Source organism: Oncorhynchus clarkii, chromosome 25 (assembly GCF_045791955.1).
Source record: "Oncorhynchus clarkii lewisi isolate Uvic-CL-2024 chromosome 25, UVic_Ocla_1.0, whole genome shotgun sequence".
In the NCBI taxonomy this organism is placed as follows: Eukaryota; Metazoa; Chordata; class Actinopteri; order Salmoniformes; family Salmonidae; genus Oncorhynchus; species Oncorhynchus clarkii.
Window position 1 is genome coordinate 42,180,354 of NC_092171.1, and position 14,374 is coordinate 42,194,727.

Consider the following 14,374-nt stretch of genomic DNA (forward strand, 5'->3'; position numbering starts at 1 on the left):
TAACCACCTCTACTCCTCCCTCTACTCTCCTCTAACCACCTCTACTCCTCCCTCTACTCTCCTCTAACCACCTCTACTCCTCCCTCTACTCTCCTCTAACCACCTCTACTCCTCCCTCTACTCTCCTCTAACCACCTCTACTCCCCCTACCTCCCTCTACTCTCCTCTAACCACCTCTACTCCTCCCTCTACTCTCCTCTAACCACCTCTACTCCTCCCTATACTCTCCTCTAACCACCTCTACTCCTCCCTCTACTCTCCTCTAACCACCTCTACTCCTCCCTCTACTCTCCTCTAACCACCTCTACCCCTCTACCTCTCTCTACTCCCCCCTACCTCCCTCTACTCCCCCCCTACCTCCCTCTACTCTCCTCTAACCACCTCTACTCCTCCCTCTACTCTCCTCTAACCACCTCTACTCCTCCCTCTACTCTCCTCTAACCACCTCTACTCCTCCCTCTACTCTCCTCTAACCACCTCTACTCCTCCCTCTACTCGCCACTAACCACCTCTACTCCCCCGACCTCCCTCTACTCTCCTCTAACCACCTCTACTCCTCCCTCTACTCTCCTCTAACCACCTCTACTCCTCCCTCTACTCTCCTCTAACCACCTCTACTCCTCCCTCTACTCTCCTCTAACCACCTCTACTCCTCCCTCTACTCTCCTCTAACCACCTCTACCCCTCTACCTCTCTCTACTCCCCCCTACCTCCCTCTACTCCCCCCCTACCTCCCTCTACTCTCCTCTAACCACCTCTACTCCTCCCTCTACTCTCCTCTAACCACCTCTACTCCCCCCCTACCTCCCTCTACTCTCCTCTAACCACCTCTACCCCTCTACCTCTCTCTACTCCCCCCTACCTCCCTCTACTCCCCCCTAACTCCCTCTACTCTCCTCTAACCACCTCTACTCCCCCTACCTCCCTCTACTCTCCTCTAACCACCTCTACCCCCCCCTACCTCCCTCTACTCTCCTCTAACCACCTCTACCCCTCTACCTCTCTCTACTCCCCCCTACCTCCCTCTACTCCCCCCTACCTCCCTCTACTCTCCTCTAACCACCTCTACCCCTCTACCTCTCTCTACTCCCCCCTACCTCCCTCTACTCCCCCCTACCTCTCTCTACTCCCCCTACCTCCCTCTACTCTCCTCTAACCACCTCTACTCCTCCCTCTACTCTCCTCTAACCACCTCTACTCCTCCCTCTACTCTCCTCTAACCACCTCTACTCCCCCTACCTCCCTCTACTCTCCTCTAACCACCTCTACTCCTCCCTCTACTCTCCTCTAACCACCTCTACTCCTCCCTCTACTCTCCTCTAACCACCTCTACTCCCCCTACCTCCCTCTACTCTCCTCTAACCACCTCTACTCCTCCCTCTACTCTCCTCTAACCACCTCTACTCCTCCCTCTACTCTCCTCTAACCACCTCTACTCCTCCCTCTACTCTCCTCTAACCACCTCTACTCCCCCTACCTCCCTCTACTCTCCTCTAACCACCTCTACTCCTCCCTCTACTCTCCTCTAACCACCTCTACTCCTCCCTCTACTCTCCTCTAACCACCTCTACTCCTCCCTCTACTCTCCTCTAACCACCTCTACTCCTCCCTCTACTCTCCTCTAACCACCTCTACCCCTCTACCTCTCTCTACTCCCCCCTACCTCCCTCTACTCCCCCCCTACCTCCCTCTACTCTCCTCTAACCACCTCTACTCCTCCCTCTACTCTCCTCTAACCACCTCTACTCCTCCCTCTACTCTCCTCTAACCACCTCTACTCCTCCCTCTACTCTCCTCTAACCACCTCTACTCCTCCCTCTACTCTCCTCTAACCACCTCTACTCCTCCCTCTACTCTCCTCTAACCACCTCTACTCCTCCCTCTACTCTCCTCTAACCACCTCTACTCCTCCCTCTACTCTCCTCTAACCACCTCTACTCCTCCCTCTACTCTCCTCTAACCACCTCTACTCCTCCCTCTACTCTCCTCTAACCACCTCTACCCCTCTACCTCTCTCTACTCCCCCCTACCTCCCTCTACTCCCCCCCTACCTCCCTCTACTCTCCTCTAACCACCTCTACTCCTCCCTCTACTCTCCTCTAACCACCTCTACTCCCCCCCTACCTCCCTCTACTCTCCTCTAACCACCTCTACCCCTCTACCTCTCTCTACTCCCCCCTACCTCCCTCTACTCCCCCCTACCTCCCTCTACTCTCCTCTAACCACCTCTACTCCCCCTACCTCCCTCTACTCTCCTCTAACCACCTCTACTCCCCCCCTACCTCCCTCTACTCTCCTCTAACCACCTCTACCCCTCTACCTCTCTCTACTCCCCCCTACCTCCCTCTACTCCCCCCTACCTCCCTCTACTCTCCTCTAACCACCTCTACCCCTCTACCTCTCTCTACTCCCCCCTACCTCCCTCTACTCCCCCCTACCTCTCTCTACTCCCCCTACCTCCCTCTACTCTCCTCTAACCACCTCTACTCCTCCCTCTACTCTCCTCTAACCACCTCTACTCCTCCCTCTACTCTCCTCTAACCACCTCTACTCCTCCCTCTACTCCCCCCTACCTCCCTCTACTCCCCCCCTACCTCCCTCTACTCCCCCCTACCTCCCTCTACTCCCCCTACCTCCCTCTACTCTCCTCTAACCACCTCTACTCCTCCCTCTACTCTCCTCTAACCACCTCTACTCCTCCCTCTACTCTCCTCTAACCACCTCTACTCCCCCTACCTCCCTCTACTCTCCTCTAACCACCTCTACTCCTCCCTCTACTCTCCTCTAACCACCTCTACTCCTCCCTCTACTCTCCTCTAACCACCTCTACTCCCCCTACCTCCCTCTACTCTCCTCTAACCACCTCTACTCCTCCCTCTACTCTCCTCTAACCACCTCTACTCCTCCCTCTACTCTCCTCTAACCACCTCTACTCCCCCTACCTCCCTCTACTCTCCTCTAACCACCTCTACTCCTCCCTCTACTCTCCTCTAACCACCTCTACTCTCCTCTAACCACCTCTACTCCTCCCTCTACTCTCCTCTAACCACCTCTACTCCCCCTACCTCTCTCTACTCTCCTCTAACCACCTCTACTCCCCCTACCTCCCTCTACTCACCTCTAACCACCTCTACTCCTCCCTCTACTCTCCTCTAACCACCTCTACTCCCCCTACCTCCCTCTACTCTCCTCTAACCACCTCTACTCCTCCCTCTACTCTCCTCTAACCACCTCTACTCCTCCCTCTACTCTCCTCTAACCACCTCTACTCCCCCTACCTCTCTCTACTCTCCTCTAACCACCTCTACCCCCCCTACCTCTCTCTACTCCCCTCTAACCACCTCTACTCCCCTCTAACCACCTCTACTCCCCCTACCTCTCTCTACTCTCCTCTAACCACCTCTACCCCCCCTACCTCTCTCTACTCCCCTCTAACCACCTCTACTCCCCTCTAACCACCTCTACTCCCCCTACCTCTCTCTACTCCCCTCTAACCACCTCTACTCCCCCTACCTCTCTCTACTCCCCTCTAACCACCTCTACTCCCCCTACCTCCCTCTACTCTCCTCTAACCACCTCTACTCCTCCCTCTACTCTCCTCTAACCACCTCTACTCCTCCCTCTACTCTCCTCTAACCACCTCTACCCCTCTACCTCTCTCTACTCCCCCCTACCTCCCTCTACTCCCCCCTACCTCCCTCTACTCTCCTCTAACCACCTCTACCCCTCTACCTCTCTCTACTCCCCCCTACCTCCCTCTACTCCCCCCTACCTCTCTCTACTCCCCCTACCTCCCTCTACTCTCCTCTAACCACCTCTACTCCTCCCTCTACTCTCCTCTAACCACCTCTACTCCTCCCTCTACTCTCCTCTAACCACCTCTACTCCTCCCTCTACTCCCCCCTACCTCCCTCTACTCCCCCCCTACCTCCCTCTACTCCCCCTACCTCCCTCTACTCCCCCTACCTCCCTCTACTCTCCTCTAACCACCTCTACTCCTCCCTCTACTCTCCTCTAACCACCTCTACTCCTCCCTCTACTCTCCTCTAACCACCTCTACTCCCCCTACCTCCCTCTACTCTCCTCTAACCACCTCTACTCCTCCCTCTACTCTCCTCTAACCACCTCTACTCCTCCCTCTACTCTCCTCTAACCACCTCTACTCCCCCTACCTCCCTCTACTCTCCTCTAACCACCTCTACTCCTCCCTCTACTCTCCTCTAACCACCTCTACTCCTCCCTCTACTCTCCTCTAACCACCTCTACTCCCCCTACCTCCCTCTACTCTCCTCTAACCACCTCTACTCCTCCCTCTACTCTCCTCTAACCACCTCTACTCTCCTCTAACCACCTCTACTCCTCCCTCTACTCTCCTCTAACCACCTCTACTCCCCCTACCTCTCTCTACTCTCCTCTAACCACCTCTACTCCCCCTACCTCCCTCTACTCACCTCTAACCACCTCTACTCCTCCCTCTACTCTCCTCTAACCACCTCTACTCCTCCCTCTACTCTCCTCTAACCACCTCTACTCCTCCCTCTACTCTCCTCTAACCACCTCTACTCCTCCCTCTACTCTCCTCTAACCACCTCTACTCCTCCCTCTACTCTCCTCTAACCACCTCTACTCCTCCCTCTACTCTCCTCTAACCACCTCTACTCCTCCCTCTACTCTCCTCTAACCACCTCTACTCCTCCCTCTACTCTCCTCTAACCACCTCTACTCCTCCCTCTACTCTCCTCTAACCACCTCTACCCCTCTACCTCTCTCTACTCCCCCCTACCTCCCTCTACTCCCCCCCTACCTCCCTCTACTCTCCTCTAACCACCTCTACTCCTCCCTCTACTCTCCTCTAACCACCTCTACTCCCCCCCTACCTCCCTCTACTCTCCTCTAACCACCTCTACCCCTCTACCTCTCTCTACTCCCCCCTACCTCCCTCTACTCCCCCCTACCTCCCTCTACTCTCCTCTAACCACCTCTACTCCCCCTACCTCCCTCTACTCTCCTCTAACCACCTCTACTCCCCCCCTACCTCCCTCTACTCTCCTCTAACCACCTCTACCCCTCTACCTCTCTCTACTCCCCCCTACCTCCCTCTACTCCCCCCTACCTCCCTCTACTCTCCTCTAACCACCTCTACCCCTCTACCTCTCTCTACTCCCCCCTACCTCCCTCTACTCCCCCCTACCTCTCTCTACTCCCCCTACCTCCCTCTACTCTCCTCTAACCACCTCTACTCCTCCCTCTACTCTCCTCTAACCACCTCTACTCCTCCCTCTACTCTCCTCTAACCACCTCTACTCCTCCCTCTACTCCCCCCTACCTCCCTCTACTCCCCCCCTACCTCCCTCTACTCCCCCCTACCTCCCTCTACTCCCCCTACCTCCCTCTACTCTCCTCTAACCACCTCTACTCCTCCCTCTACTCTCCTCTAACCACCTCTACTCCTCCCTCTACTCTCCTCTAACCACCTCTACTCCCCCTACCTCCCTCTACTCTCCTCTAACCACCTCTACTCCTCCCTCTACTCTCCTCTAACCACCTCTACTCCTCCCTCTACTCTCCTCTAACCACCTCTACTCCCCCTACCTCCCTCTACTCTCCTCTAACCACCTCTACTCCTCCCTCTACTCTCCTCTAACCACCTCTACTCCTCCCTCTACTCTCCTCTAACCACCTCTACTCCCCCTACCTCCCTCTACTCTCCTCTAACCACCTCTACTCCTCCCTCTACTCTCCTCTAACCACCTCTACTCTCCTCTAACCACCTCTACTCCTCCCTCTACTCTCCTCTAACCACCTCTACTCCCCCTACCTCTCTCTACTCTCCTCTAACCACCTCTACTCCCCCTACCTCCCTCTACTCACCTCTAACCACCTCTACTCCTCCCTCTACTCTCCTCTAACCACCTCTACTCCCCCTACCTCCCTCTACTCTCCTCTAACCACCTCTACTCCTCCCTCTACTCTCCTCTAACCACCTCTACTCCTCCCTCTACTCTCCTCTAACCACCTCTACTCCCCCTACCTCTCTCTACTCTCCTCTAACCACCTCTACCCCCCCTACCTCTCTCTACTCCCCTCTAACCACCTCTACTCCCCTCTAACCACCTCTACTCCCCCTACCTCTCTCTACTCTCCTCTAACCACCTCTACCCCCCTACCTCTCTCTACTCCCCTCTAACCACCTCTACTCCCCTCTAACCACCTCTACTCCCCCTACCTCTCTCTACTCCCCTCTAACCACCTCTACTCCCCCTACCTCTCTCTACTCCCCTCTAACCACCTCTACTCCCCCTACCTCCCTCTGCTCTCCTCTAACCACCTCTACTCCTCCCTCTACTCTCCTCTAACCACCTCTACTCCTCCCTCTACTCTCCTCTAACCACCTCTACCCCTCTACCTCTCTCTACTCCCCCCTACCTCCCTCTACTCCCCCCTACCTCCCTCTACTCTCCTCTAACCACCTCTACCCCTCTACCTCTCTCTACTCCCCCCTACCTCCCTCTACTCCCCCCTACCTCTCTCTACTCCCCCTACCTCCCTCTACTCTCCTCTAACCACCTCTACTCCTCCCTCTACTCTCCTCTAACCACCTCTACTCCTCCCTCTACTCTCCTCTAACCACCTCTACTCCTCCCTCTACTCCCCCCTACCTCCCTCTACTCCCCCCCTACCTCCCTCTACTCCCCCTACCTCCCTCTACTCCCCCTACCTCCCTCTACTCTCCTCTAACCACCTCTACTCCTCCCTCTACTCTCCTCTAACCACCTCTACTCCTCCCTCTACTCTCCTCTAACCACCTCTACTCCCCCTACCTCCCTCTACTCTCCTCTAACCACCTCTACTCCTCCCTCTACTCTCCTCTAACCACCTCTACTCCTCCCTCTACTCTCCTCTAACCACCTCTACTCCCCCTACCTCCCTCTACTCTCCTCTAACCACCTCTACTCCTCCCTCTACTCTCCTCTAACCACCTCTACTCCTCCCTCTACTCTCCTCTAACCACCTCTACTCCCCCTACCTCCCTCTACTCTCCTCTAACCACCTCTACTCCTCCCTCTACTCTCCTCTAACCACCTCTACTCTCCTCTAACCACCTCTACTCCTCCCTCTACTCTCCTCTAACCACCTCTACTCCCCCTACCTCTCTCTACTCTCCTCTAACCACCTCTACTCCCCCTACCTCCCTCTACTCACCTCTAACCACCTCTACTCCTCCCTCTACTCTCCTCTAACCACCTCTACTCCCCCTACCTCCCTCTACTCTCCTCTAACCACCTCTACTCCTCCTTCTACTCTCCTCTAACCACCTCTACTCCTCCCTCTACTCTCCTCTAACCACCTCTACTCCCCCGACCTCTCTCTACTCTCCTCTAACCACCTCTACCCCCCCTACCTCTCTCTACTCCCCTCTAACCACCTCTACTCCCCTCTAACCACCTCTACTCCCCCTACCTCTCTCTACTCTCCTCTAACCACCTCTACCCCCCCTACCTCTCTCTACTCCCCTCTAACCACCTCTACTCCCCTCTAACCACCTCTACTCCCCCTACCTCTCTCTACTCCCCTCTAACCACCTCTACTCCCCCTACCTCTCTCTACTCCCCTCTAACCACCTCTATTCCCCCTACCTCCCTCTACTCTCCTCTAACCACCTCTACTCCTCCCTCTACTCTCCTCTAACCACCTCTACTCCTCCCTCTACTCTCCTCTAACCACCTCTACTCTCCTCTAACCACCTCTACTCCTCCCTCTACTCTCCTCTAACCACCTCTACTCCTCCCTCTACTCTCCTCTAACCACCTCTACTCCTCTACCTCTCTCTACTCCCCCCTACCTCCCTCTACTCCCCCCCTACCTCCCTCTACTCTCCTCTAACCACCTCTACTCTCCTCTAACCACCTCTACTCCCCCTACCTCCCTCTACTCTCCTCTAACCACCTCTACTCCTCCCTCTACTCTCCTCTAACCACCTCTACTCCTCCCTCTACTCTCCTCTAACCACCTCTACTCCTCCCTCTACTCTCCTCTAACCACCTCTACTCCTCCCTCTACTCTCCTCTAACCACCTCTACTCCTCCCTCTACTCTCCTCTAACCACCTCTACTCCCCCTACCTCCCTCTACTCTCCTCTAACCACCTCTACTCCTCCCTCTACTCTCCTCTAACCACCTCTACTCCTCCCTCTACTCTCCTCTAACCACCTCTACTCCCCCTACCTCCCTCTACTCTCCTCTAACCACCTCTACTCCTCCCTCTACTCTCCTCTAACCACCTCTACTCCTCCCTCTACTCTCCTCTAACCACCTCTACTCCCCCTACCTCCCTCTACTCTCCTCTAACCACCTCTACTCCTCCCTCTACTCTCCTCTAACCACCTCTACTCCTCCCTCTACTCTCCTCTAACCACCTCTACTCCCCCTACCTCCCTCTACTCTCCTCTAACCACCTCTACTCCTCCCTCTACTCTCCTCTAACCACCTCTACTCCTCCCTCTACTCTCCTCTAACCACCTCTACTCCCCCTACCTCCCTCTACTCTCCTCTACCCACCTCTACTCTCCTCTAACCACCTCTACTACTCCCCCTACCTCCCTCTACTCCCCCTACCTCCCTCTACTCTCCTCTAACCACCTCTACTCTCCTCTAACCACCTCTACTACTCCCCCTACCTCCCTCTACTCTCCTCTAACCACCTCTACTCTCCTCTAACCACCTCTACTACTCCCCCTACCTCCCTCTACTCTCCTCTAACCACCTCTACTCCTCCCTCTACTCTCCTCTAACCACCTCTACTCCTCCCTCTACTCTCCTCTAACCACCTCTACTCTCCTCTAACCACCTCTACTCCCCCCCTACCTCCCTCTACTCTCCTCTAACCACCTCTACTCTCCTCTAACCACCTCTACTCCCCCTACCTCCCTCTACTCTCCTCTAACCACCTCTACTCCCCCTACCTCCCTCTACTCTCCTCTAACCACCTCTACTCCCCCTACCTCCCTCTACTCTCCTCTAACCACCTCTACCCCTCTACCTCCCTCTACTCTCCTCTAACCACCTCTACTCCCTCTACCTCCCTCTACTCTCCTCTAACCACCTCTACTCCCCCTACCTCCCTCTACTCTCCTCTAACCACCTCTACTCCTCCCTCTACTCTCCTCTAACCACCTCTACTCCTCCCTCTACTCTCCTCTAACCACCTCTACTCTCCTCTAACCACCTCTACTCCCCCCCTACCTCCCTCTACTCTCCTCTAACCACCTCTACTCTCCTCTAACCACCTCTACTCCCCCTACCTCCCTCTACTCTCCTCTAACCACCTCTACTCCCCCTACCTCCCTCTACTCTCCTCTAACCACCTCTACTCCTCCCCCTACCTCCCTCTACTCTCCTCTAACCACCTCTACCCCTCTACCTCCCTCTACTCTCCTCTAACCACCTCTACTCCCTCTACCTCCCTCTACTCTCCTCTAACCACCTCTACTCCCCCTACCTCCCTCTACTCTCCTCTAACCACCTCTACCCCTCTACCTCTCTCTACTCCCCCCTACCTCCCTCTACTCCCCCCCTACCTCCCTCTACTCTCCTCTAACCACCTCTACTCCCCCTACCTCCCTCTACTCTCCTCTAACCACCTCTACTCCTCCCTCTACTCTCCTCTAACCACCTCTACTCCCCCTACCTCCCTCTACTCTCCTCTAACCACCTCTACTCCTCCCTCTACTCTCCTCTAACCACCTCTACTCCCCCTACCTCCCTCTACTCTCCTCTAACCACCTCTACTCTCCTCTAACCACCTCTACTCCTCCCTCTACTCTCCTCTAACCACCTCTACTCCCCCTACCTCCCTCTACTCCCCTCTAACCACCTCTACTCCCCCCCTACCTCCCTCTACTCTCCTCTAACCACCTCTACTCCCCCTACCTCCCTCTACTCTCCTCTAACCACCTCTACCCCTCTACCTCTCTCTACTCCCCCCTACCTCCCTCTACTCCCCCCCTACCTCCCTCTACTCTCCTCTAACCACCTCTACTCCCCCTACCTCCCTCTACTCTCCTCTAACCACCTCTACTCCTCCCTCTACTCTCCTCTAACCACCTCTACTCCCCCTACCTCCCTCTACTCTCCTCTAACCACCTCTACTCCTCCCTCTACTCTCCTCTAACCACCTCTACTCCCCCTACCTCCCTCTACTCTCCTCTAACCACCTCTACTCTCCTCTAACCACCTCTACTCCTCCCTCTACTCTCCTCTAACCACCTCTACTCCCCCTACCTCCCTCTACTCCCCTCTAACCACCTCTACTCCTCCCTCTACTCCCCTCTAACCACCTCTACTCCTCCCTCTACTCTCCTCTAACCACCTCTACTCCCCCTACCTCCCTCTACTCCCCTCTAACCACCTCTACTCCCCCCCTACCTCCCTCTACTCTCCTCTAACCACCTCTACTCCCCCCCTACCTCCCTCTACTCTCCTCTAACCACCTCTACTCCCCCTACCTCCCTCTACTCCCCTCTAACCACCTCTACTCCTCCCTCTACTCCCCTCTAACCACCTCTACTCCCTCTACTCTCCTCTAACCACCTCTACTCCCCCTACCTCCCTCTACTCCCCTCTAACCACCTCTACTCCCCCCCTACCTCCCTCTACTCTCCTCTAACCACCTCTACCCCCCTACCTTTATTCTTCTGATTCTTCTTCTACCCCCTTCTACCCCCTTCTACCCCCTTCTACCCCCTTCTTACTATCCTTCCTCCAATTTTCCTTTCGCAATGTCATGTGACATCCCTCTCCTACTCTATTTCCCCCTCAATACCTCCTCCTCCTCAATACCTCCTATCACTTTTCAATCTTCTTCCTCGTTCGTTCCTCCTCCGTACTGTTTGTCCCTCTCTGATACCTGTAGAAGAAAACAGGGATGATGGAAGCTGAAGACTTCAAAACCTGCCTTATCTCCCTCGGTTACAACATGGTAAAGCCTAAACATCCGCTCCAATCCCTCCCTCAGTCAAGTATCCTCCTATGGTTACTTATACAGTCTGCCTTGTAGTCATTTGTGGAAACTGTTCACTTGTCTCTTCAAGATCAGTCTGCATTGAATTGGAAAAGAAAGGATTCACCAGTCATGATCACATGTGTTGTAAAAAACAGAAAATCGTCTATCGTCTCTGATTAACTGTATATTACTGTGTAAACATTCTAGTTTGTTTACTGTCTCTATAGCCTGGTCCCTGTCACATCTGTTTGTGCTGTCATACAATGACCATAGTTGGCAAGACAGCACAAACAGATCTGGAAACCAGGCTATGTCTCAAATGGCCCTACATAGTGCACAACTTTTGACCAGAGCCCAAAAGGGCCCCACAATGGTTCCCGTGGTGACGGTGTTCGTGGCTCCTGTCCAATAGGGTGAAGCAGAGTTCTCTCGCATCATGAGCATCGTGGATCCCAACCGGGTGGGCGTGGTCACGTTCCAGGCCTTCATAGACTTCATGTCCCGGGAGACGGCCGACACAGACACCGCTGACCAGGTCATGGCCTCCTTCAAGGTCCTGGCTGGGGACAAGGTACTCCTCCAACTAGACCAGGGATGGGCAACTTTGATAGGGGTGGGAGCCACAAAAAAAATCTGAACTCATCATGAGGGGCCGCAGTGGCTTGTGGGTCTGTGTACCCACATCCATACACACACACATACAGTCAGAGCCGGCCCTAGCCTTTTGGGGGCCAAAATCGAAATCTTGACAGCGGAGAGTTTTAGAGTACATTTTCTGTAAATCTACACATTTTGCCATAAGGTAGAGACAAATGTTTGCAGTTTTTAAAGGCCCAGTACAGTCAAAAAACAGATTTTCCTCCATTTTATATATATATTTCCACACTGAGGTTTGAATAATAGTCAGTCAGTATCAGTCGGTCAATCAATCAATCAAATGTATTCATAAAGCTCACTGAAAGCCAGTCTAAGAAGCGGTAGATCGGTTCTACGTGCTCTATTTCTATGCTTCCCGTTAAGTTTAATTTTTGCATCTTACTTTTGGTTTTGTACACCAGTTTCAAACAGCTGAAAATACAATATTTTTGGTCATTGAAAATCTATTTCTCAGCGGTGTGGATGGTACAATGATTCTTTACATCCTGACTGCTTGTTTTGCCACATAAACTAAAATTAGGCAAATTATTAGAATTTATCCAACCAGGAAATGGCGGAGCAATTTTTGCTTATTGCACATTTTAAGTAGGTACTTACTTTGGCCACTGCCAAATCTTGCTTAGGGCCCCCAAAAGCCTAGAGGCGTTTTTGTCTGATGAGCTTCCCTGATATTTTCCGGAACATTCCGATACCTTTCTGATGCATTTCAGTGACTTACGGCTGCAAACACACCTTTCCCATATTTCCAAGTCATTTGAAACACATATTCAAGTTATTAGCCTTTACGAACATAGAAACTTGGTTGCAGTTTCTGTGCCACAACAGGTTTTTTTTTTTATACTTTTAATACTGGTAATTAGAATGTGTTGTTTGGTGTCAAGTTATATGGCTACATTTTGTATGATTTTATGATTGCTTACTAAAAAGCTATTGTTTACCTTTTTTATTTATAAATACATAAACGTCTATTTGTGTGGCCCACGGCCAACCACTGATTTTATATTTTGGCCAAACGAGCCCAAAGGTTTGAGAACCCCTAGACTGTTCTTACCTTCTCGTTTCCCCTCCACCAGAACTACATCCTGGCCGATGAGCTTCGTCGTGAGTTGCCTCCTGACCAGGCAGAGTACTGTATTGCCCGCATGGCTCCCTACGCTGGCCCCGACGCGATACCCGGTGCCCTCGACTACATGTCCTTCTCCACCGCACTCTACGGAGAGAGTGACCTCTGAGTGACCTTTGACCCCTAACATGTGAGGTCGCTCACCAGCCTACCTGCTCTTACCACCGCCCCCCGCAAGACCCTCCTACTGCCCCAACACCGCAGCTCTGCTCTAGCATAGGTGCCAGATCTGTTTGTGTTGTCTTACCCAACTCATTGTTGTCACGCCAGTTTAGCAAAACACAGATCTGGCATCAGGCTAGCCCTGCTCTATAATGCTCAAAACAGCACAGACAAATCTGGCATCAGGCTAGCCCTGCTCTATAATGCTCAAAACAGCACAGACAAATCTGGCATCAGGCTAGCCCTGCTCTATAATGCTCAAAACAGCACAGACAAATCTGGCATCAGGCTAGCCCTGCTCTACAACGCTCATAACAGCACAGACAAATCTGGCATCAGGCTAGCCCTGCTCTACAACGCTCATAACAGCACAGACAAATCTGGCATCAGGCTAGCCCTGCTATACAACGCTCATAACAGCACAGACAAATCTGGCATCAGGCTAGCCCTGCTCTATAATGCTAACATGTTTTTTCTATGTTCCTGGCCTTATCTTATATGTCATAATCATCTTGTCTGCCCCCCCCCCCTTCCTTTTCCACTCATTCCCCCCTCCGCCAACCCCTTTACTGGTGTAGGCTGAAGTTGCCCCTAGATGCTGATCTGGGGTCAGTTTAGCACTTTCCCCACTCTAGTAGTTAGTTAGGATTGAGGGAGTGAAAGCTGATCCTAGATCTGTACCCAAGGGAAACTTCACCCCCGGACGGAGCAAGCCCCTTCCCTCCCTCATACTTTGTCTCAGTTGGACTCGCTTCCCATGCAGCAACACTCTCCAGGTTTACAAAAAGGGAGAGAAATGTGTTTTTATTTTTCTTGTTATTGTTTTTCTTCATAAAATGAATAAAGCTAACATATTTTATTATACAGAACAAAAAAAGGTATTTTTCTTCACCTGGTAAAAAAAAAAGAAAGAAACAACAATTGAAATAAAGATAAATTGCTATACTTGGTCCTTAATTTACCCATTGTTTTCTCCTTTGATAAGTACACAGTGACATTAATAACCGATGACGTTTATTGTGTCTGTGATGAAACTATATGTGATATTCAAAATGAACTATCTCCAGCATAAGTATGACATTGTGAAGCGATGTTGCTGAACATAAGACAATATCAAGCTGGAAAGTAGCTTTAGGTGCAGGTGTAATATGGTTCAATTTGGCACGAGGGGTTTGTGGTATATGGCCAATATACCACGGCTAAGGTCTGTTCTTCAACGCGGAGTGCCTGGATACAACCATTAGCCGTGGTATATTGGCCATATATCACAAACCCCTGTGTCTTATTGCTATTATCAACTGGTTACCAACGTAATTAGAGGAGTCAAAATACATGTTTTGTCATAGCCGTGGTATACGGTCTCATATACCACGGCTGTCAGCCAATCAGCATTCAGGGCCGGAACCACCCAGTTTATAATAAAAATGAATG

The 14,374-nt window shown here is 52.6% G+C and overlaps 1 protein-coding gene across 3 annotated transcripts in view; it reads left to right on the plus strand.

Moving 5' to 3' along the window:
• Positions 1–13,899, plus strand: part of LOC139383816 (alpha-actinin-1) — a 169,896-nt gene extending 155,997 nt beyond the window's left edge. For 2 of the 3 annotated variants that reach the window (XM_071128386.1, XM_071128388.1), the window contains 2 exons: positions 11,414–11,572; positions 12,732–13,899. In XM_071128386.1, coding sequence (XP_070984487.1) covers positions 11,414–11,572; positions 12,732–12,890 — 318 coding nt within the window. In that variant the 3' untranslated portion in view covers positions 12,891–13,899. Of the gene's footprint in view, positions 1–10,911; positions 10,978–11,413; positions 11,573–12,731 lie in introns of all 3 variants that reach the window. The other variant, XM_071128387.1, reaches the window with a different exon arrangement.
• The last annotated feature ends 475 nt before the right edge of the window (positions 13,900–14,374 follow it).